Consider the following 22,633-nt stretch of genomic DNA (forward strand, 5'->3'; position numbering starts at 1 on the left):
GGCTCTGGCAGCCTCAGCATCAGGAAAGAATAGGTCTGTGCAATTAAGCGCTGTGTAAGCCAAAGGCACATATTTTCAAAACAGACATAGGATTTAACTCCACTGTTGCATGCTGAATCTGAGCCTTTGCACAATTCAAAATCTCAGCACCTCCTGAAAATGAAAACCAAAAGCCCCAGACCTTCAAGACGCACCTCAAGTTATGTTCTCAACACGAGGAACCTCGACACGTCGTAACCTCCTGAAAATGAAAACCAAAAGCCTCAGACCTTCAAGATGCACCTCAAGTTATCTTCTCAACACGAGGAACCTCGACACGTCGTTACCCTTGTCACTACATTGCAACCACAGCACACTCGCTTCTGGGTGCTCTTCCACTGATCAGGCCAGAAAGAAAGAGATGCAGCTCGCTCTGTTAGCTGTGTGGCTTTGGACGGGGAACAGAAGATGAACTCTCCCCTCCAGATGACCGGTGGCATTGGACACTCCCCCAGCAGGTGAAATTAAGTGTGAATAAATGCAAGGTAATTCATACTCAGAAGGATAATTTGAGCCACACGTTGCTAAGGTCTCTACTGATGCTCTGTGAACTGTGGAGCAGTATATTGGCATAGCTCCTTCACTCTAAGACACACCTCACCTCAATACAAAAAGTGCATTACTTTAACTGCATTGAAATAATACATGACTGGTATGACAATTTACTAGGGCTTTATTTCAGAGACAAATACAGATACATTGCATCTGTAACCAAAACACTCACAAGAGATGCAACTCATTGCCATTTCTGAACTACCATCCTTTGAGCACAAGAACACTCTGAACACTACAGAAAACAGAGAAAAAATTGTATTGTCTTCACCACAACGTTTCTGAACTACCATCCTTTGAGCACAGGGAAAGAACACTCTGAACACTACAGAAAATGGAGAAAAAATTGTATTGTCTTCACCACAACCAGTATTCAACTTTTTTCCCCTCAACTTTCAGAACATAAAGATGATCTCTTCTTTCAAAGCTCTGCTGCAGAACAAGGACAACAAAGTACTGCCACTTGCATCAACCAGATCTTCAGCAACAGCTTACAGTCTTTGCCACAACATTTTTGCTAATGTGCTCTTATTTCACCCATTTTTTGTGTGTTTCTAAAACCAGTGCTCATCTACACAGAGGTTGCATATTTAAAAATTAAAAAGTCTACTGTTGTGGAAATAGACTTCTTGTGGAGTAACAGTGAATTCATTCCTCGTGGTCAGGGTCTCTGCTGTTCCTAAACCATTGTTCAAGAATCTCATTCTGATTATTCAACTTATGTTTACTTTTTTAAAATCTGTTGAATATTCCCAAGCTGCTTTGGGATTTTCTTTTGACACCTGCATGGTACTTTAGTACCTCTAGACTTCAATTATTGCAAGACTCTCTGCTAGCTAGTCTCCTAGACAATTTTATTAAAAATGATCACCTGCAAACCATTGCTACTTGCCTTATACTCTTTGCTAGTGTTTAGACCACAATAATCCTATTTTGGCCCTTGGAAGGACCTGAAAAAGTCCAAAGGGACTAGAAGATTCTTTTTCTTAAATGTTCCTTTAACTCGTATAACTAGTACTTTCTAAACAGGTATCCAAGTGCTGGCTTCTAGCTCTCCTCCTTGGACCTTGTGCCTCGGACCCAGCTGTTTTCTGTGGAGCTGGGTCCCGGAGAGAGATGGAAGCAGCGTGGGGGAAACGGTGGGAGCGACCTCCATGGCACTGTCCCATGTTCTCGGCCTGCAGCCCAGGGGGTTCGTGGCACATTGGGGACTCACTCGGGAAGAGCTGGCACAGGACCAGGCAAGCTGCGAGGATGGCCCCGACACAAACAGATGTTCCAGTCTGGGAATCCAATATATACAAAAATAATCCAAATTTGCTGAATTGCTGAATAGTCAACGGCTCTGAGGAGCACTGCCCAGCAAAAATGAGATCTTACAAGATGCAAATTAGTGCTACAGAGAAACATATTTGCTACTGTTATATAGAACAAAAGGGAAAGGAAATTTAGGATAATAATAAAACCTGATTCACTTCACCAGTAAACTATTCCTGACCAGCCAAAACTATTTTAAATCAAGCTGCTTATTGGGAAACATTAACACACTAGAGCAACAGAGGAAATGGAAAGGTGTTTATTCTTCCAATGAAGTCCTAGAAAGTGCACGGAGACTTGAGAGACGACACACACAGGGCTTCACCAGCTTTCACTTCACCCACAGTTTACTAACACAAATTTATTTATATGTAATTCTTTTCTTGGGAGAGACCAGTTAATAATTTCAAAGAGTTCACTGAGTTCAGAAGCATCTGAAGTGCCAGATGCTTTTCTAATTGATGCAAGGTCCGATGGTCAAATTCCAGACTCACTCCAAACATCTCACTTTGCTCTTGCTAGAAATACCACAAAAACAGTCTCTCCTTCTGGAATTTCGTTTTCTGCACTCATGAAATGAAGATATACAAATGTTTTGAACCTTAAAACACAACTCCGGTTTTGTTCATTTTGAACATTGGTTTAATTCTCCATGTCTTAACTATCTGCTCTGTCAAAAATGATCAGTATGTACCTTGTGATATTCAATTGACATTTAAGCCTGTATGTTTTTATGTGGGATTGAGCAGGAAAACAATTCCAACAGTTCATTTACATAATATTATTAATGTATTATAGCCGGTATTTACCCTGATTGTAATTTTTCCAAGACTAATGAAAAGGAGTCTATATGTATATTCGCCCCTACATTGCATGGCATTTATGTCTGCTTTTCAAAAGAGAGTTTTCAGACTTAGGTAGAGATTAGTCATTCTTCCTTACAGCCTAGTCCTGCAGAACCACTTATGCTCTAACTATTCTCTGGATTTAAAAATAACCCTCTGTTTTGATCATTTGGGTTTCTTTTCTCCATGACCATAAAACTTATTTGAAAGCGAGAACTGAGGGGTTTCTACTCTGGAGTCAAAACCCTGGAACGGTGCACAAGCACAACAGGGAAATGTTATCAGTTATGGAGCTGAGGAAACAAGTGTGCTGTATCAGATACTGCAACTTGCAGAAATGTGTTATTCTAAGTGAAGAAATGCTCAGGCTATGCCAAAAGATCAAATGGAAAAGACAGCGCAACTACAGGATAAAGATTTGGTCTGCGCTAAGAAACCTCATCTCATCCTATCTACAATTTTGACATTTTTTGTTTTACCTATTGTAATTCCTTTGTTTAGTCCCTCATTCTGTGACACCTTGCTTAGTTCTAATTTTAAAGACACAAAACACCCCCCCTTCAAACAGTAGTAAAAATGGAGCACACACGCGAAGGATTGAGCCCTTAGATCAAAAGCTCTATGGGGCAAGGATTGTCATTTCTGCTGACTGCCTTACACAAATACTTTTCTCTTTCTCCCTCTGCGTTATCAAATGCCTTCCACCTACCTTATGCAATTTTTCCCTCTGTTTTTAATGATAATAGCTTACATTATATAGTACCTTTCATCCAGAAGAATCCCAAATGCTTTGCAGCCCACAGACAAGGATTATCTCGCCCACTACCAGAACTCAGCTAGGTCTAGGCTCAATGGTGTCACTTCTACACTCAATATCACACGGCAATCAAAGGGATTTTTTTTAAAAGCTTGTATTACTCGTGATTAGTACCTTGGACCAGCTACTGAATTCTTTTTGAAAGATCCCAGAACTGCAATGGTCTTGTGTCTACATAGCAGAAAGGGGAGTCAACAGATCGATGGAATAAAGATCACTGTGTGACTGACGTGGTAGAAACATGCATTGAGATCAGGCTAGGACTGTTTTATCACCACAACTTCTCCAACACAAAGTACTGGCAGGAGCTGGCGCCTGCTAGATGTGCTCAGGGCCCCTTCTCCACCAAAAGCATCCCCCCTCAACATGCCAAGTTCCATTCTTCACCATTTTCCTTTCCTTGTCACTACTTACTGCGCTGAATTCATGCCTGAATGCACAGCTCTACATTCGAATACACTTACAAAACAGAAACCTGCCTTTCCTTTCAAAGGCATTCTTTAATCAAGGTTGACAGGTGGGAAGAATCAGTTATGTGACCAAAAAGTAGTGATTTGAGAACCTTACATACAAAAAGGAATAATACAAGTGACAGCTCAGATATTTCCTTGGCACTGTCAGAAGACAGTACTGCTTCCAGTGAAACAGCACTGTTTCAGAATGGAAAAACTAAATTCAGAATATAATTTACTAAATATGTATGTGCAGGTTGCTAAATGAGCAATTTTAAAGGGTTTATTCCCCACCCATAAGATATTTTGCTTTGTGTTATTCAGCTTGCTATTGTCTTTAATTGGTAGTAGCCCTGGAGTAGCTTTGGGCAAACTGCCAGGAAAGCACTTGGAAGCTGAAGCAAATCCACTTCTATTTCTTACATTAAAAACATACATAGAAATGAAGACAAAACTCTCCTCTTCCAGATACAGCTTGGCTCAGTTGAAGTCTACAGGAGATACGAACTAGGTTATTGCAACTGAAAAATGGTAGTTAAAGACTGAGCTGCACAACAGTTTAAGTCTGTGAAGCCACCCCCACACTCCCAACCTTCCCCAAGTGATCCAGCACGGTAATCCACACAGCGATGACTTAGCTCACAGCTCACCGTGGATCAGAGAAGGGAGGAAGCAGACACACATGGCTCAAAAAAATCATGATCAAAGTGCTGACTTCAGTATGACACTAAATCCTAGCTATATTGATTTTTGGCAGGTGGGCAAAAGAACCTTGCAATTCTTAAGTTTTTAGAACAGTTGAACTTGGAACAGCATATTTCTGTTCGTAAAATGTGCCACTGCCCAAAGATTCTGTTAACGTTTCAAATTAAGTTTTAAAGTAAACTAATAAAGCAAAAGTAGTTTTACAGAATTTTATTTTAAAGAAACTTCTCTTCATACTATAAATATAAAACTGGCAAGATGATCCATTTTACGAACACGTGACAAATAACTCAGCTGTTTGGGATCACGTATTTTTATTTCAATATGGCAACAGTGTACTACGATGTAGTATGTAGAATGAAATGGCAGTATATAAATTCTCGTATGCTGCTATCTTATCCAGTCACAGACACACAGCCTAGGACCTATATTGCTTCTAACAGCTAATGGGTGTTCTCCCTTGACTCAGAGGGGGGTTAAAGTCTGAACGCTTCAGAGAAAGGAGCCAAGCCGTAGCTCAAAAGCTGCTGCAAGGGTTTCTGACTGACCATTCAGTGACTAGATCAACTATGACCTGGATGAACAAATCCAGATTAGGTTTTATTTGATAATTGTGCACCTCATCTGTCAGTTTGCATAACCAAGCAGCAATACAAAACAGAAGAAAAAAAAAATCCAATTTGTTTTATGAGCACTGGAAAAAAGGATTTGTGCTTGCCATTTGACTTGCGTCTAGTCAAAGGTGGGCAGGTTGGCCAGGATACTGTTTCTTTTGCAAGCCAGCTAAAGATGCTGTCATTTGACCACCACATTCTACAACCTGATACTGGACTCTGCAGGGCACACGTGCATCACTTCTCTGTGGATTCAAGCGCTGCATCAAAAGCCAGAGATCATGCACTGCTGCCTGCCTTATCCAAACAGAACTCCCTCATTCGCTCTAGCACAGCATGTGATCTGCTGGCTTTTTGTCCCATTTACCCCCTATCTATCCTTCCATTTTCATAACATTTCACATCCAGAAGACTCAGATCAAATAAACGTAAAAGTCAAACTAAACTAAGGGTTGTTCATTAAGGTTTTCTGTTATGCCTGCTCTCTAATAGCTCATAGCTATTTCTCCTATTTAGCCTGCACAGGCTACAGGGCAGACTGCCTTCTGTGCTATATTTGGATGGTCACTAGTTAGCACCAAGGTCCGTTCTCCATCAGCTTTCCAGCACACACACAGTGGCATCTGGCTGGATAACAAGCAACCTTTATGAAAACACCATCAGCAACATTAAGGTGGACTTTTTTTGCTCACAAGTGGTATCTGACAAGAGCTTCAGTATTCCTGAACTGGTTAAGTTCCGATGCTAAATATACACAATACGCTGCAAGCAGTTTCGCAGCCAAAAACAGAAATAAGAAACTTACTTCAATGCTGAAGTACCCTCTGTCCACGTAGTCCCCCAGGAAGAGATATCGTGTGTTGGCAGGAGAACCTCCCACTTCAAACAGTTTCATCAAGTCAAAGAACTGACCATGGATGTCTCCACAAACTATAAGAGAAAAAGAGCAATATTCAGATTCACCATGTGAAGATCATCTTAGGCACATGCATTCTGAAGTCACTGTCTTATAAGAAATCTGTTATGACAATTTTGTGCATCATTCCCTAGTTAAACAACCAGTGAGAGCTGGCAGCTGCTCAGCAGAAGCTGTTTTTCTATGACGTGCAATCATATATGTGCGTGAAAAAGGCTACCAACTAATTAAACGAGAGTCATCAGGCAAATTTGACCTATAATTATTTTCATAGGTATCTGTCCATTCCTCCTACTGCCCAGCAGAGCAGAGCACACGATACTGGCAATAGTAGTAAGACAAACCAAAGTTGTCCTGAAAAAGAAAACATGCTCAAGCAAGGTTACCCTCTCTTTCGACATCACTCCTCTATTTCACCTGGTCTTAAACCCAGACGAACACCGACAGGCTTTCTGTAAAATGCAAAGCATGCCTGGCCTACGCACACCACTGGTTAACCTGACAAATCTCTGACTTCTCGTTTCCGTATAGAAAAATGGCATGCTTGCTTCCCAAAGCATATCTTACACGAGATGACACTGATTTTTCATGCTTTAACCTCTTCCACTTTATTTAATCTCATATGATTACGATTTGTTTCACTTAATTGCAATGAAGTCAATCTAACAAGTGGCTTCTCTAGAAAGCGCAGCTCCCAATAAACATGACAGAGCACAAGCGATGTGCAGCGGCGGCTAAATAGGGATGTCTCGTTTTGTGCCTTCGAGTTAAGAGATTGGCTTGGCTATCTTGTGAACCTGCAAACTCCATGGTGGGTGATTTTAGGCATCTGCAAGAAGGCAAGCGATACTTTTGGAGGCCCTCATGGAAGCTGTGCCAAACCCTGCTTCCTTTTGCCTTGCTTTGTTTCCGCTACCTAAGGGAGGCGGACAACCCCCCAGGTTTAGGGCCAAGCCCAGATCTTTTCTGGACGTGATCCTTAATGAAGAAAATGTTAATGGCCTTGACTATCACTGAGGTCAGTTTAGACTGGCTCTCCCTTCAACGACTCAAAAAAAAAAAAATTCGATTTGCAAACTAAAAGGGTGATTATGAAGAAACTAAATAAACCAAGGGTCCAAGATAAACCTTATCTTACAACAGCCACGCAGCTTCTTATTTACTGCTAACACTAAATTCAGAAGACTTCAGATGCTCTCTCTGGTGTAGTGGTGCAAGCTTTTGTATTGAAGTAGTGCTCTCATTTGAGCTTTTACCTGGAAGTTGATACAGAGGTCTTGTCCTATTAGTACAGACAAGCAAACCTCACATTTACTGCATGCCATGGAGAAGCTGAAGCCACGTCTCCATATAGGTACAAAAGCACTATATAGAACAGCTGTAACACCAAATCCAAACTCTCAGTGCAAGCAGTGTTCATACATTAGTGTCCTTCATCTCAGTCCGGTGTCACATAATGTTTTCCACTTGCATCACTTTTTTCTGAATGTATACACTAACAATAGGATTGATATAATATTGTCATTCCATTCAAAAACCAAAACCAAAAGAAATCCCCACCCAGTCCCAACCCAACCAAACAACCCCCCCTCAGGTACAGAAAAACCCCACTGATGTCCCAGTCACTGCTTTCCTGAATATTTATGTGAAATTGGTGACAAAATTCACGAGTGCTGGCTAGCTGACCATTCTTCTATAGTAGTAACAGGGCATTTAAAATAGCATACAGTACTCTTATCATCACTGTGTTATATTGTATAAACTCTTTTTCCTACTTGATCTGCGTTCCCAAGAGTTTTAGATGACAACCTTTGTGTTGAAAGACATCAACAGTTATTATTTCTATCTAAGAATAATATCTGCCATTAATTATGCAAAATAAATACTATTTAAATCCTCAAGCGCTATAACACCGCCCCTCTTTCTCTAAAAAGAAAGTACTCCAAAGGATATTTTTTGATACCATTTTTATTTGAACACGTTAATCTACCAAACCCAATACACGCTGCTTGACTGTACTCCTCTGCACGGACACTGTGGGAAGATTCAGAACACGTGTCGCATATTGATGGCCAAGCAATCTGCTCCGCTCACTGCCAGCAGAAAAGCTTTCAGTTATGTAAGTGTACAGCGCTACCAATTATCGCCCGCCCCCATTTGCTCCAACTGCAAAAACCCAAAGTTGAACAAGACTGAAAGATTTTTAAACAGATTTAACTTTTGCTCTTTCACTAAAGCACAAAGAAACGAGATTGTGCTGCTGCTGTTATGCAGGCGTGTGTGAACAGGTAAATATATTGAGGCCGTTACACAGAAACCAAGAAGGTCAGAGAGCTTTCTCCAAGTAGCTGTATGCCCATCAATTTGTCACGAGTTAGAAAAGCTGAGAGCAAACCAGTGAAGTGGACAGAAATAAGAAGTGTGGAGCCCTGCAATCCCATGACTCCCAAAATTTTGAACTGGACTTGAGCATTGATACTCGATGGATATTCCAGGCACTCTGCCCGCAGCAGCCTACTCTGTTTATACTTGACAACAGATCCAGGAAAAAAAAAAAAAGCTAAAAAGCCCTCAGATCCAACCTTGCCAAGCAATTAAGGTAGTTCCAAAAGAGAAGCTTAAAATCAGCAGGTAAAAGCAGTGGGAGGAAGAGAAGATGCTCAAAATGAAGAGTTAACGTTGAGATTTACTTTATTATGGTCAGATCCCAGAATTCCTACTGAAAGACCACAATGTTACATACAGTTAATCCAATTAGCATTTTCCCTGGAATAGCTTAAGGATCTTATATATCCAGGTTTGCAAGTACAGACCTGAAACGTCCTTACAACGTTAATGCCTGTGTACTCACATCCTGATGGACGGCCTTGTTTACAAATAAATTAAAGGGCAATTTTGTATGTATACAGTAGTACAATACTCTACTTGTAGCTCAAAAGCAACTGCTTCTAAAGCTATAGTTCTGCCACCTTTCTTTTCCAACCCTTACAAATCTCAAAACTGGAAGATTTCCCAGGCAGCCAGATCAATGCTTTATCTTTGATTAGGTGGGGGCAGAAGAGATTTAGCATTATACTTCCATTCATACAGGCAGAAACATCCATCAGCCAATAACTCTGCCATACCCTTCATGTCCTGTCCTGCAGCTTCCCACCACTAACAAAGAGCCCTGCAGCCCTGTCACACCAGGATCCCGCACGAGAGTTTCACATCCACTCCACGCTGCCTTGACAAAGCTCTTAAGTTCACTACCTTCCCCCTCCATGTTACAGAAAAAAAATTTTGAAAGCACACTAATTATTATATTTTCATGTTTACTCTTGTACAAGCATTACCATTGGATCTGTTCCTCCTTTTCATTTTGCAAAAATGTCTTTTTTTTTTATACTTGTGCAGGCTCTCTTTTGGTACTGCAGCATTTGCTATCAAACAACACATTCAATGAGACATGAACGTTTTTCCATCAAATAACAACAAAATAAAACCCAGCACAATGAGGCAGGAAATTCAATTCTTAATGAAGATCTCCAGGATAAATGTATTTATGGATTAAAAGTATGAACACAGGGAATATAAAACACAGTTTGTATGTGTGTGGGATTAACATTAAAAGCAGCTGTGTTGGTACAAAACACATTTATTGAAAGGAGGACTATTGGGTGGTATGGCTTCTATTAGAAATTCATGTATTTTCCTATATCACCGGTTTCCCAAAAGTCCCATCAAGTCATGGCCTTTTTACACTCATCAATTTATGATAACTAAATGATCTGACAGCAATTTTTTTTTCCCCTAAAAAGACTGCTTAATTTATCCAGTGTTTTTCAGCTTTCTTTATATCCTGAAATTGCCAGCTGGGCAACAACCAAAGAGCATTTCCACTGACCTACCATTTCCAGGGATCAGTTCAGGTACCAAACTCGTTGCCCCTGAATTTGTCTATCTGAGCCTGTGACTAGTGCCCTGCCTCCCTAACCTCTCCGGGCAGCAAGCTCCAGATCTGCATGACATGCTATGTAAAGAAATTTTTAAAGCTGTTTCAAATTGGTCTTCTACTGAATTCATTAGTGCAATCAAAAGGCTGAAGAAACACTGGTTGGTTGTGGACTCCTTAGAAATCTACCTCCGTTGAGGAAATTTTCAGGGAAGACATGGGCCCCTCCAGAAGATCCAAGTTCACAGGACTGCCCGTGCCATTACCGACAAACCATGTTTCTGAGCAGCTCTTCCTACTCACTGTGATGGGTAATTTTATCTGCTACACCAACCAACACTACAGCACCAGAACTTTCCCAATGTAACTGTCTATAAAATACCGTTTTATTATAGAAATAGAAATTGGACATGGGAGAGAGAAGGGAGACATTTTTTTCATTTGTTTTCAGAAATTGTCATCCTAATACAAAGTAAATTAGTTTCTGACGGCTTCACTGTGAGAATCTCCCTCTGATTTACGTCAAAGGAACACACAATACTAAAACAGGATTAGTTCCAACTGTACCAGCAGTGAAGGAAGCCCAAAGCTTAGCAGTGGCATTGCCAGCTTATTTATAGGAGACAAGGCAGTAGAGCAGTGATTTAGATTGCAACGACTATTGGCACAAATAAAAAGTCTGAAAATGCTCGAGGTGCCTTCTTTCAGATAACTAAATGCTCTTCACCACGTACAAACTCAGCCCAGAGATTATTCTGTGTGGTTTCCCACTCCAGATGGATATTAAGGACAAAATTTATATTCATAGTACATTAAACACTGTCAATTGAAAAAATTTCTATCTGCAACACTTTGGATATGCTGCACTTATTTTCTCATTTATCATGTATACACTTAATTGGTGTAACATTATAGTAAAATATCATTAATGTCTCAAGTGAATTTACATTCCATGTATCACAAGATTATATTCCCATTTTCAAATGTCATCAGGAATTAGAAGCAGATACGCAACACTCCATCAGCTTCAGAAGCAACATCTGCAAACTCATATGTGTATGACAATTAACAATAATGAAGCAAAGACACCTTTTAAAGAAGCAACTAACACTGTGTAGGACTTGACAACTTGTTCTTTATATTCGCTGAGCTAGGGAAGTCTTTGCGCTGAGCTCCAAGAGATTGTGCTTCAGTAAAGCAGCACACAAGACTGCAAAACCTAAAGGAGAAAAACACCCTACTGAGTTACACTGCAGAATGCAGACCGCAAATCGCAAAGGGGTTTGCTTTGTACAATGTTTAGGAAGTGTTTAGCTGCTTACCATTCCACTAGTTAGCACATGCTTCCAAGAGTTTACCGTTTTTCAAGGACACCCAGTACTTACAAAGCCTTACTGACAAAGCAACAGGCACATCGTGTAAACCTGCAGGTGTCTGAGCTGACTCGTGGATGTTCGTTTGCCCACTTCTACATGACAAGATGGTAAAGAGGCTGCACACCCCAATGAGAAGTATGTCCCCACTATTTCTCCAGGAAAGGAGTTTGGAGCAGTGAAAAGTTACCAAAGGCTGAATCAAGAAGCCAAGTGAGGAAGAAGTACTTACAAGCAACAGTGGACACACAAAGGTAAAGCAAAACCAACTCGACGAACTTCTGTAGCTGCAGAGTCAAAGACTGGGCTTCCTTAGCCCACCGATAAATACGAGGGAAAATATCTGCAAGAGCTATACGCATGAAATTCTCAGGTGCTTCAAGCAAAACTACTGCATTGCTCCTGAAGGGCCCAACTATTAACCAGAAGGCTCTCATCTTCCCCAAGATTTAAGAACAAAGTCACACATAAGAGTCACATCTTCAATCACACAATCTTTCAGTGTGAATGAGCTTTGTTTCCAAGTGCACATGTTTTTGAGGAACATTATACATTGCCACAGCAGTATGAAGTGTTCAAAACACCACCGTTTTGTTCCATGCTTTTTTTTTTTCTTCCTTCCTTTCTTTTTTTTTTATCACTAAAGATCGAGCAATTTTCTACCTTACTTTTTGGAGAACAAGGAGGAAGGAGAAGTACAAACTAAAAGACAACACTCCAAAAGTTTTTATTTGTAGCTGCTCACTAAAGCACTACTCAAGACACAAACTCAGAAGTTAAATTACATACATTGTTTTATAAACAAAACAGAATTGCATGACTATAAGTGAGATGTTTAAAGAACTTGCAGACTTCATTACTTATTCAAATTAAAGTCAGAATCATTTAGACAGCTCACTAGGTAATTTATCATCCTAAGAAAACATCTACTAGACTCAACATAACAGGCTTTCGTATAAACGTTTGTTATACTACATGTACTGAACAACACAGTTCTGTATTTCCAAAAGAAGCATGATCTCATTCATATTCATATTTGGTTATCTAACATGATTATAATAGGCTTTCTTCTATCTTCTCCCTTCAATCACTGCATGCAAATTGATGAGTTTATACTACTAGAGTGAATTGGCATTAACAAAAAACTGCAATTACATACTTTCATAAAGAGGCTTGCTTCACCAAAGATAAAGCCAGAAACCAGTAGCTATGCAGATACAGCAAAGGAACCAGCAAATGGCCCATCAACGCCACATTTGACAATGTTGTTTGGTTGCTGACTTTTGTTCTTTGTACTGAGGGGCAAAAAAAAGTATCATCTTGGGAAAAGCTGTTTTCTGTGCAACACAGGAGGACACTATACTGTGTTCTGCTCTGCCAACACTTGAAACGCTAGTGTCTCTGAAGATCAACCCACGCTCGCTCCTTGTAATAGGAGTTAGTTTTCTCCCACCATCCCCTGAAGGCTAGAACAAATTAATGACACTTGATTTGAAGAGGCAGAGTGAAAAAGAGTGAGGAAGAGAAAACATCATATCAGAACCAACCTTCAGGACACCAGTCATTAATATTCTCCGGCGAAGGAGGAAGCAAAAAAACCCCTAAACCATGTGGCAGCAAGCCCTTCAAGATGTTAAGGCTACAAAACCACCTTCAGCACAAAGGTTTTAAAAATAGCTCCACAAAATTACTGTTTGTATCACAAAATTATTTGCAGTGTCTCAAAACAAAATAAAAATCATGTACATAAGCCTGGCCAGAGAAGTGCCTTCGTGTATACAAGAGATACCAGAAGCAACAAAGTCTCGGGAAACAGCCTCTACCAAGTACTGTAAAACCTACACGGGCAGAGAAAAATCCCTTCCCTCCACGCTCCTACCCCGGAGGAATTTTTCAGGAGAGTAAGTGTGTATCACAGCAGTGAGGTGCCAAATGAAAACTTTCCATTCCAGGTCAAAGCAACATAGCAGAGTTATAGTAGAAAGGGGATAGTGAGCTAGTGAGTATTTTACAGAATTTTTCCAAGATCAACAGGGAAAGGTGCTCTCATCACATGTACCAGGAGATGCTGAATCAGGTCACGGGGAGAGCAACAAAATAGGATGGGAGTAAACCAGCATTCACTCCCATACATATCAAAGAAACAACCAGCTCTTCCTCTGCCACCCTCCAAGGTCAGCACTGCCCTGAGCATCCTCCATGGCAAATGGAAAAGCAGCCGTGCCATTATTATCTCCTGTTAATGCACCCTCAGTATCAGAGAGCAATGCTTATTTCACAAATAACCCCATCAGAAGGATTACTTGCGAGGAAAGTGCTTCATTGCTGTATGGGTCAGGATTTCCAGCTCATATCCTTAGGTCAAGGTTATTTATACCAACTGGGAAATTCTGTTATCCTCAGTTTTACAGAGGTAAAAAACAAAGGCCTGGGGAAGTTTAATAACTTACAAGGTCACGAGTTCGGTCGGTGGGAGAACAGGGATGGCCAGAGAGGCAACACCACATCTGCATATTGCTCCATCCAATTCAATGCACCAGGAGAGCCCTTTCGATGAGGAGGGAAGGTCCTGCACAAGCGGCAGGCACAGCCCGGCGTTACACACAAGGCTCCAAACGAGATTTGGGGAAGGTGAAGCAAGGCAAAATAGCAAAAGGGTTTTTGAAGAGGAGAAGCTCAAATATGCTCAGCTCTGTAGAAAAAAGCAGCATAACATTCAATGCTGCGTTTTATTCTGGGAATAGCTTTTATTTGTATAGATTGGACTGTAATATTGTCCATCTATAACATACAGCTTTGTTATTAGAATTACTCAGTGTTACATCTTGCTCACTAATCTGGTTGAAGAGACCTCCATTGGTTTTTTGCTGTACAATATTTTTCCAGAGTCAGTAATTTGCCATTAGAAGTAGTTTGTAGCCAGGCCTTCACAATTTAATGTGATAATTTTTTTTGTTGATGATTTAATTCAATTCTTAGGATCAGGATTCTTTACAGTTAGTATTTCTCTCAGCAGCACAAACCCCAACCCCAGTAAAATTAAAACAAAGGCACTGGTATTACACGGATATAGGGATAGTTATATAAAGCCCAAAGAAGCCCTCGGTATTCACAAGGGCTCGATGGATAGTATTCCTGTTTGCTCTACTTACTGTAGAAATTTAAAGCAGTATTACCCTAACAGACTGCAATTCAATTGCCTTCCGAGCACCCAACAGTTTACGAGATTTTATGGGTAGCAGCATTAGCATCTTGAGCTTCAGTATATGAATGCCTAGCATCTAAAAACCTAACCACAAAAACTGGACGTTCACGTTGGCTTGTAACACATATTTTCCATTTTCACCTGAGGATAACATTTGTTGTCACAGTTTCCTCATTCTGTGCCATCACGGACCTGCCTGATGCTCCATCCCACCCCAACTCAGCGTTTTATTAAGAATCAGCAGCACCACTCTATGACAAAAACAATCCTCCTTCCTTCAGCAAAACAATTTGTCTTATCAGTGGAAAACAAACATTTGCTCGACACAAACAAACGCATTTGTTCATTACCTTTGGATCTATAGCACTCTGCCTGCATTTCCCAGGAACAGATGTTAAGGGAAAATAAAAATACTATTTCTCAAATTCCTGGGCTCTTAATAAGCAACTGGCAGTATCAACACGGATACTTGCACGCACCCTGAGTGGAAGGAGCCAGCACAATTAGTTTCAAAGAAATTCTCTGGGGTTCAGCATTTGGGCTTAATGGTCTATATTCAGAGCCATGAACAAAAGAGCCAGCAATGAAGACCTACTGAGCTCTAACCTCAGCTTCTGCACCCATGTCTTTAATGGGCTTGAGCTATTATTTTAATCCAACCTTTCTGTACTACAGGTGTTCACGTGCTAGTATATGGGTATAGGGTTAAGGAAAGCAAGTAACAGGCAAGTTTCCCAATTCTAGCTCAAGCCACGCAAGATGACTTTTTAAAATTATAGAATCTAATTTCCATAACAAGTATCTTATACAAATCTAATTCTCGGTGAAAAATTATTAACCTCTGAGGAAAGCGCTTTTAAGAGAAAGCTCTCCACAGTAATTTATGTCCTGGTAAAAGCTCATATGCCAATTAGTTAGGGGAGCCAGAGCAAGGAGGAGTTGACCACATTAATTTCCTCTTGCTGAAAACATATACCTAAACATGATCTTGAGTAGGTGGTTAAATTCATATGCTGATCCCAAATCAACATGAATCAGAATGGTTTGGGTTGGAAGGAACCTTGAAGACCATCTAGTTCCAGACAAAAATTGCTATCGCTTAATGACAATTATGAAAATGAATGCAAAGAAGTCACACCGATGAACAGAATAGCCTTAATTATGTTTCTCTGTATAACCTTGCTATTAGGCATATAAGGAGTGCATGCAATTTAGACAGGACTCTGGGTAGCATTAGGGGTGGCACCCAGGCAGACTTGGGCAGGCTCCTGTGCCATGCACCTCAAGCACACGAACCAGTCTCTCCCACTACATTGAGAATTATTTTCCCATTGGCTGACTGAGGAGGGAAAAACCCCAAAAACAAAGTCAGAGGAGGGGAGGGACAGGCAAGAAAAATTCCTTTGGCAGACAGCCATCACCCACATCACACGCAGTAAGTCGTTCTGGGAGGTCAGAGAGTACTGCTATTCAGAAACAGAGGTAAGAAGAAAAGGTCATCATCAAAAAATAGCTTGCAAAGAGAGTATCAGGGGGAAAAAAATGGAAAAAAGCTATTATACTGAACTGGCATTCATGGCACTCTTCTGGTCTGTAGTCTATCAGTCATCTCAAACATGACAACCTTTCAGGCTTTAATATAGAGTTATCAGATACATTTTTAATAATTACAGACCAAACATTCCAAGGGGAGGTAAATAAATGTTTAATATCTTACCAGTCAGCCAAACAGGATTTCACTGCCATTTGATTAGGTTAAATTTGATATGTGAATTAAGTGTATGTGAATTCAGTATCTCCATCCAAGGATCTCTACCACCTTACCTTTTGCACTTGCAGGTTAAAGGCCTTCCCTGCTAGAATCAGCCTCAGCCGAACAGAAATTCAAATCATGTAATCAGAACATACACAGCCTGAAAACACCCCCAGCTACAGATCCAGATCAGAAAAATAATCTCACAGATTTGGGATTTTAATAAAAAGTTATACGTACAGATATCAAATAAACTCCTGAGTCAGCTTTTTATATTGCAAAGACAAGATTTTCAGGAAGTTCTGGGGATTTAGCTACAGAGTTCATTAATTCTGATGGGAGCTATGTGATTACTTCTTCCACAGCACTTCCCAGATTATCTGGTTTCAAAGAATATGGAACATCATAATCCTGGACATATACATAATCTAAATCTGAAACAGTGTTTATGTGACCTTAAGAAATTTTGTTTTAAATTATAACGTACCTCCATGTAAATGCAGCATGTATAATAAAGGTAGGATCTGAAAAATACAGTGTATTTCCTCTTAAAGCAACATTAATAAGGATGTGCTTTTAACAGAAAATACAACAGCTGAGACCAGCAACTGACTCCCTCAAACACCAGATCTTTTCTGAGAGAGCAATTCCAACCCTAAACATAAAAGAAGCAAATCCCACCAGCGGGACGCAACGGTGCCACACACCAGAAGAAACAATTACCATACTTTAACGCAAAACCATGCAAAGTTTCTAATAAAAAAAATTACAGAAAACCCCTCAAATAGAGTTTTTTTTTCAAACCACAGTACTGTATCTGTAGGTGTGCATTACTGATGGCAGAGTAGCCATACCCGTATGGCTGTCCCAAGAGACTGCCGTACCAGTATGAAATAAAGCCTTGTTTCTGACACGGCTTTCAAGACAAGCTTTGCACGCTACTGCTCTGCTGACTGCTGAAATACTCAAACCAGAATGCGTTTGGGCCAACTTATTGCTGCGCAATGTCCATCTTCTTCCTGCTTACTTAGTCCTTGACTTCAAAGATGTGAAGATACACAGCTTCACTGGGTGACTACTGGCATCGACTTCAGTCGGTTGCTTAGGCCAAATTTGGTTCTGCCCCACTCAGTTAAGACAACCTTGTCTTCTGTTGTTACAGACCTTCTGTTACAGGGATTTCCAAACCGCTATGAAGCAGATAAACAAGCTACTTCCTAAATTTGCATTTTGTGAAGTCATACTGACCAAGAAAAAGCTATTTGATAAGTAAACCGGTATTTCATCTGGGTTGCAAATAAATTTTCTTGGCTATTCTCAAAAGACTGGGAAATAGCTATTGAACTCTCTTTCTCCACATTTACCTGTCTGTATCAATGCCATAGCTCATCTCTTCTCTCAGCATTGGGACAGTACAAACAGTCTAAACTTCAAGTCCTCCTAGTTCAGGGAGAAACTTCAATCTCTTACATCTGTTAGTTTTAACAATGAGGTGACAGAAAAATCAAAAATATGACAGACAAGGAAAAAAATCCCTTTTCTTTTTCTTTCTTTCTTTTTTTTTGAATAACTGAAGTCACTTCTGAAACAATGTCTCTCGTGCTTGCTCTTCTTGGGAGGGTCATGCACTTAAGGAGCAGAGTACCACTAAATGACTATTACTTCCAGTACAAAAGGGCACGTCTGTATTTTAGCAGGAGATACTTATTGTTCAGAACCTTACTGGGCTAACATCAGCTGTACTTCCACAACACACTGGGATAACCAGAGCTGTGATGGTTATTTTAGATCACAACGCACGTACTCCTTTGAATTTTGTACGTAACACTATCCTGTCAGAGCATACAGCAAATCAGTACTTTAATGAGGCACTAAAAGATGACCGTTTCCCTGTTTCTATTCCATGCAAACTGGGTACTGGCAATATTTTTTTAAATGCAACACTATGTTCATACAGTGACTGAAGAAGTTAAGCCCTTATTTCAGAAGAACTTTTCTCTTTAACTCTCTTGCTGTGCAGAATGACTCATTTTTCAGAAGGAACATTGTCTACTTTTGGCTAAGATCAAATACACTATCAGTTTAATTCATTCCAGAAAATTTTCTTTCCAACTACAACTACTACAATACTATCCCAAATCCAGCCATAGTTTAGTTTACTTTTGTCCTGCACCAAAAAAAAAAAAAAAAATTCCTTTTCATGATATTAAAACAATTGCATTTATTTTTCCTCATCTCCATTTCCTCAGCACACACTTCCTGCAGCTCTGAATTCAGCTCACAGCTGTGGAAAACAAGAACCACAAAAACGTTTATGGCAAAAAATTATTTGGCAAAAAGGAAACACTTGGAAATGCTCGCAGCTACAGAGCATTTCTTTTACTTGAAGCTCACTAACTAGGGTGTTATTAATCTGCGGGGTGCTTGTGACTCCTTATTAACACTAAATTTCAGAGAGAAATGCCACTTTCTAGCACCTCTTACAGGCTGCAAGGTACCATCCCGTGCAGGCTGGTGACAAGCTGATCTCCGCAGCACATGGTTCTGCTCAACGAAGCTCTGCGATCTCTGGTCAAAGTCAAGCAAAAACCCAAGGAAAAGCTCAAAACCACTGGCCCTTATCAAGGTAACTACGGGATTCACTCTGAGCATACGCCTTCACTAGAACAATGAAATCATCAACTAAACCAGTGAATCCTCATGGGAAGTTGAACAGTCACGAAACCAAACAAAAACTAGTACTACAAAACCAAACCAAAACAAACCCAACAACCCACAAAACCCCCAAACAACTAAAACCAAAAAAGAAATGCCAAATGAAAAGAGTCAACTTCCCCACATATGCACTCAATCCAGCATTTTCACAAATTTTCTTGCAATAAAATTGCAGTCATTGGTAAGGAAAACAGCCAACACAAAAGACTCTATTGTCTTTTGCGAGCAACAATGTTTTTGTCTGCATCTACTCCAGGTTTATAAGCCTTTATGGGTCAATTGATACTTGCAGATGCTTAAATTTTACATTGTTGCTAATAAAATAAAAATATTAAGAGAAGTTTTCAAGAGAGTCAAAATTGGTAGTTATTGTCTGAGAGAGCTGATACTACCGCCATTCACATGCTGTCAGCCATAAAGTCTGAACCCCAGCACCTGGCAAGAAATCGTAACTCCAACCTGAGTTCAATAGACCCTCACTACAAAAAGTGGGTTCATGCAGCTTTCCTTTATCTACTATTTCAGTTATTCCTTTTATTAATGTCTGATTCCCTTTATTGTCTATAATGTGTAAGTAGCTTAACTAACTGGCTCCTTTGCAGGAGAAGAACAGCTGACCTGCTATCTTCTACATCAAAGACATTTTCACCGTGGAATTTATACTATTTTTTTAATGCATATTTCTGGCTATTCTATTCCTTGCTTGCAAGCAAGCAAGAGGTCTTACACCCAAGAACATGTTGCCTTGATTTTATGAAACAAAATCTTTTGCCCTCATTATAAATTCCTTTATGAAGCACAGATTGCTGCTGCTGCTTCTCCCTTCTATTGGTTAGTACAAATGATCGGTCAAATTTGGCGCTCAGCAGTCCGGCAATTCAAGGGAAACAGTTCTCTCATGGATTTGTTATTGTCAAGTGAAAAATGTGTGCTAAGAAAAAAATGCACTATTTGCACTTCAGTGACTTTCCAGGCTGCTTGCTACTCCCTCTGGATTGCAACAGTACAGTTATTTGAAGTGACTGCAAGGCAGAAACCTTTCAGGCACATAAAAATAATAAAATTCTCATGTATTTGTTCGTCTGTTAAAGCTAGCTTGTGCTTAACTGAAACTGTAGAAATTGCTTGGCAGTCTCTTTTTTAGCCTCTTGTATCTGGCCGAGTAATAAAAAAAAAAAACCCTTTTGGATCATAAACTTTTATTTATTACATCCAGAAGTTTTCATGTACTCTAAAAGTTTTATAACCTATTTTTTTATTTAAAATTTTATATGATTTTCTTGTATATAGATATATTTGAAAATTGAAATATTTATCTTCCTGAACTTTGTAGAGAAAATTCATTAAAGACCTTCAACTGACAATGCTCTACCTACCCTAAATAGCCTGCTAGAAAGCTGAAAAGCATGTGACCAAAAGAAAAAAAAAAAGCCAAATCAACAGAAGCTTCTTATAAACAAGGAAGACACATCATCATGACTAAAAATATGAGTCAGTGCAGATAGATCTTATCTTCAGAAAACATACAAGTAAGGTAATCAGGTTTTAGAAGACCATCACCCACAAAAGAAAGTAATTGTGGGTCTGTCTTTTTGGTGTCCAAGAGCAGCAGGGATATCTATGCATCACAGGAAGGAGAGCTGATGAATCTGCTTTCTACCCATATTTCTCCTTTTTCATGCCATCTCGGGCAAGGCACAATTCTAAAACACAATCCAAAAAATATTAATTCTCTTAACTCAAAAGAATGCATGCAGAGCTAGGAAATATTTGAGTTTTTCCAAAGAAAGTAAAAAGCTATATAACAAAAGCCAGTTAGGTATCAAAGAACTGATATGGAGGTTAAGTATAAATTCTCTGGGACAGTATCTTATCAAGACTACAAAAGATGAAATTAATCTCTATAACTATTGCTAAGAAGAACAGACAGTGTCACCTTTCATAAATGTTAGTACTTTGTTTAAGAATTATTCAAGTCTAAAAGACCGTTTTAAGAACTAAGTCTGAAAAAACTCTTGGTTCATTTCAAAACACTTGTTCGGCTTTGATTAAAGTCTTACTTAAAAGACCCACTGAAACTGGACCACATAACAAAAAGATCTAAAACACAGGAGCTGTTTTGACAGTTTCTCTCAGACGACCGAGGATTAGAAACTCACTGTGGACAACATTACTGTCATCTGTTCCCTCAAGGACTGATCAACCAAGTACACAGCTACAGGGGATCCCAGGATCTGGGCAGGGTCCAGAAGATCCTCCTCCAACACAGGGAGTCTGAGCTGTCCCTCCCAAGCTGAGCAAGGAGTAGCTTCCAGTCCTCAGCTTCGGCAGCAAAGGACTCGGGACTCTCCTTGAGCCCCTCTCGTTCATCTGCCCTTACAAACAAACAGCAGCAATAAGGCAATCGAAAGAACAAAGATGCAACAGACTTCTGCGCTCTACCAAGGCTTCTGCACCAGGCACAAGTCTTGCAAAAGTCATGAAAGCAGTTTTCACTTTTTTTCCCTGTAAGAATTGTTACAATAAAGGTCTACAGGTATTCACACCTCTGCTAAAAACAGTTTAAATGGCACATTCTTAGTGAGCCATCAGTAACATGGGTAAATGATAAGGATCAGGTCCGATTTGCATTGGACCAACGATTCTTAATATTCACTGTACTCCCTGTCTCAAGATTGTTCCTTGGCTGGCTTGTTGTATATAACTGAATACAAATAGCTATCTTATATAAACTTATCTCAACTAAAGAACATAATTTTTGCCATTTAAAGAAATTGGTGGGCAGTTTATACCCAAGAAACCTATTAGCATTCAGCAGTCCCTTCACAATAAAATCTTTATCCACTTACAAACTGACTCACACAGATCTCATTTACACACTATTGTCTCTCTGCAGAAAAAAAAACACCTCCAGAAATATTTGCAAAAGAGAAAAAATACCCAAATAAACACTTGGTGCTTGTTTTCTGGGTGGGTTTGGTACTGAAAGTTAGTAAATATGATTATCTTACTTGTCTGTCTTTAATTATAGTGTCATTTCAGGCATAGAAGATGATGATGTGAAACATCAAGCGAGTCTCACTCCCCTGAAGAGGCATTACAAGATACAGTCGTTAAGAACTGGACTAACCCTGTCTTCTTTCTGTAGATCATATTAAAGATTTCTGGGATTATTTCATACCTCACTAGCCAAACTACTTTTTCAGATTGAGGTTCTGTCTCTATCAGAGGTTTTTATTTGCCACCTACAAGAACAGTATTTCTGGGTAGTTCCTTTTTAAGTAAAAGGGTGAAGATTCATCCTTTAAGATAACTTTTCTGCGGACTGCAGAACTGCTGTGCTTTTCAAGGCAGCCTTTGAACAGAGATGCTCTAACGATCTAGACTCATTAGCTA

At 39.8% G+C, this 22,633-nt stretch overlaps 1 protein-coding gene across 1 annotated transcript in view; it reads right to left on the reverse strand.

The window, feature by feature from the left end:
- The window catches only part of PPP3CA (protein phosphatase 3, catalytic subunit, alpha isozyme), a gene marked incomplete at its 5' end in the record, with an annotated part of 115,173 nt that overhangs the window by 51,801 nt on the left and 40,739 nt on the right, over positions 1–22,633 (reverse strand). Inside the window, one exon of the mRNA XM_009703340.1 lies at positions 6,147–6,271. Coding sequence (XP_009701642.1) covers positions 6,147–6,271 — 125 coding nt within the window. The remainder of the gene's footprint in view (positions 1–6,146; positions 6,272–22,633) is intronic.

This window comes from Cariama cristata, unplaced genomic scaffold (genome assembly GCF_000690535.1).
Source record: "Cariama cristata isolate BGI_N322 unplaced genomic scaffold, ASM69053v1 scaffold6737, whole genome shotgun sequence".
NCBI lineage: Eukaryota > Metazoa > Chordata > Aves > Cariamiformes > Cariamidae > Cariama > Cariama cristata.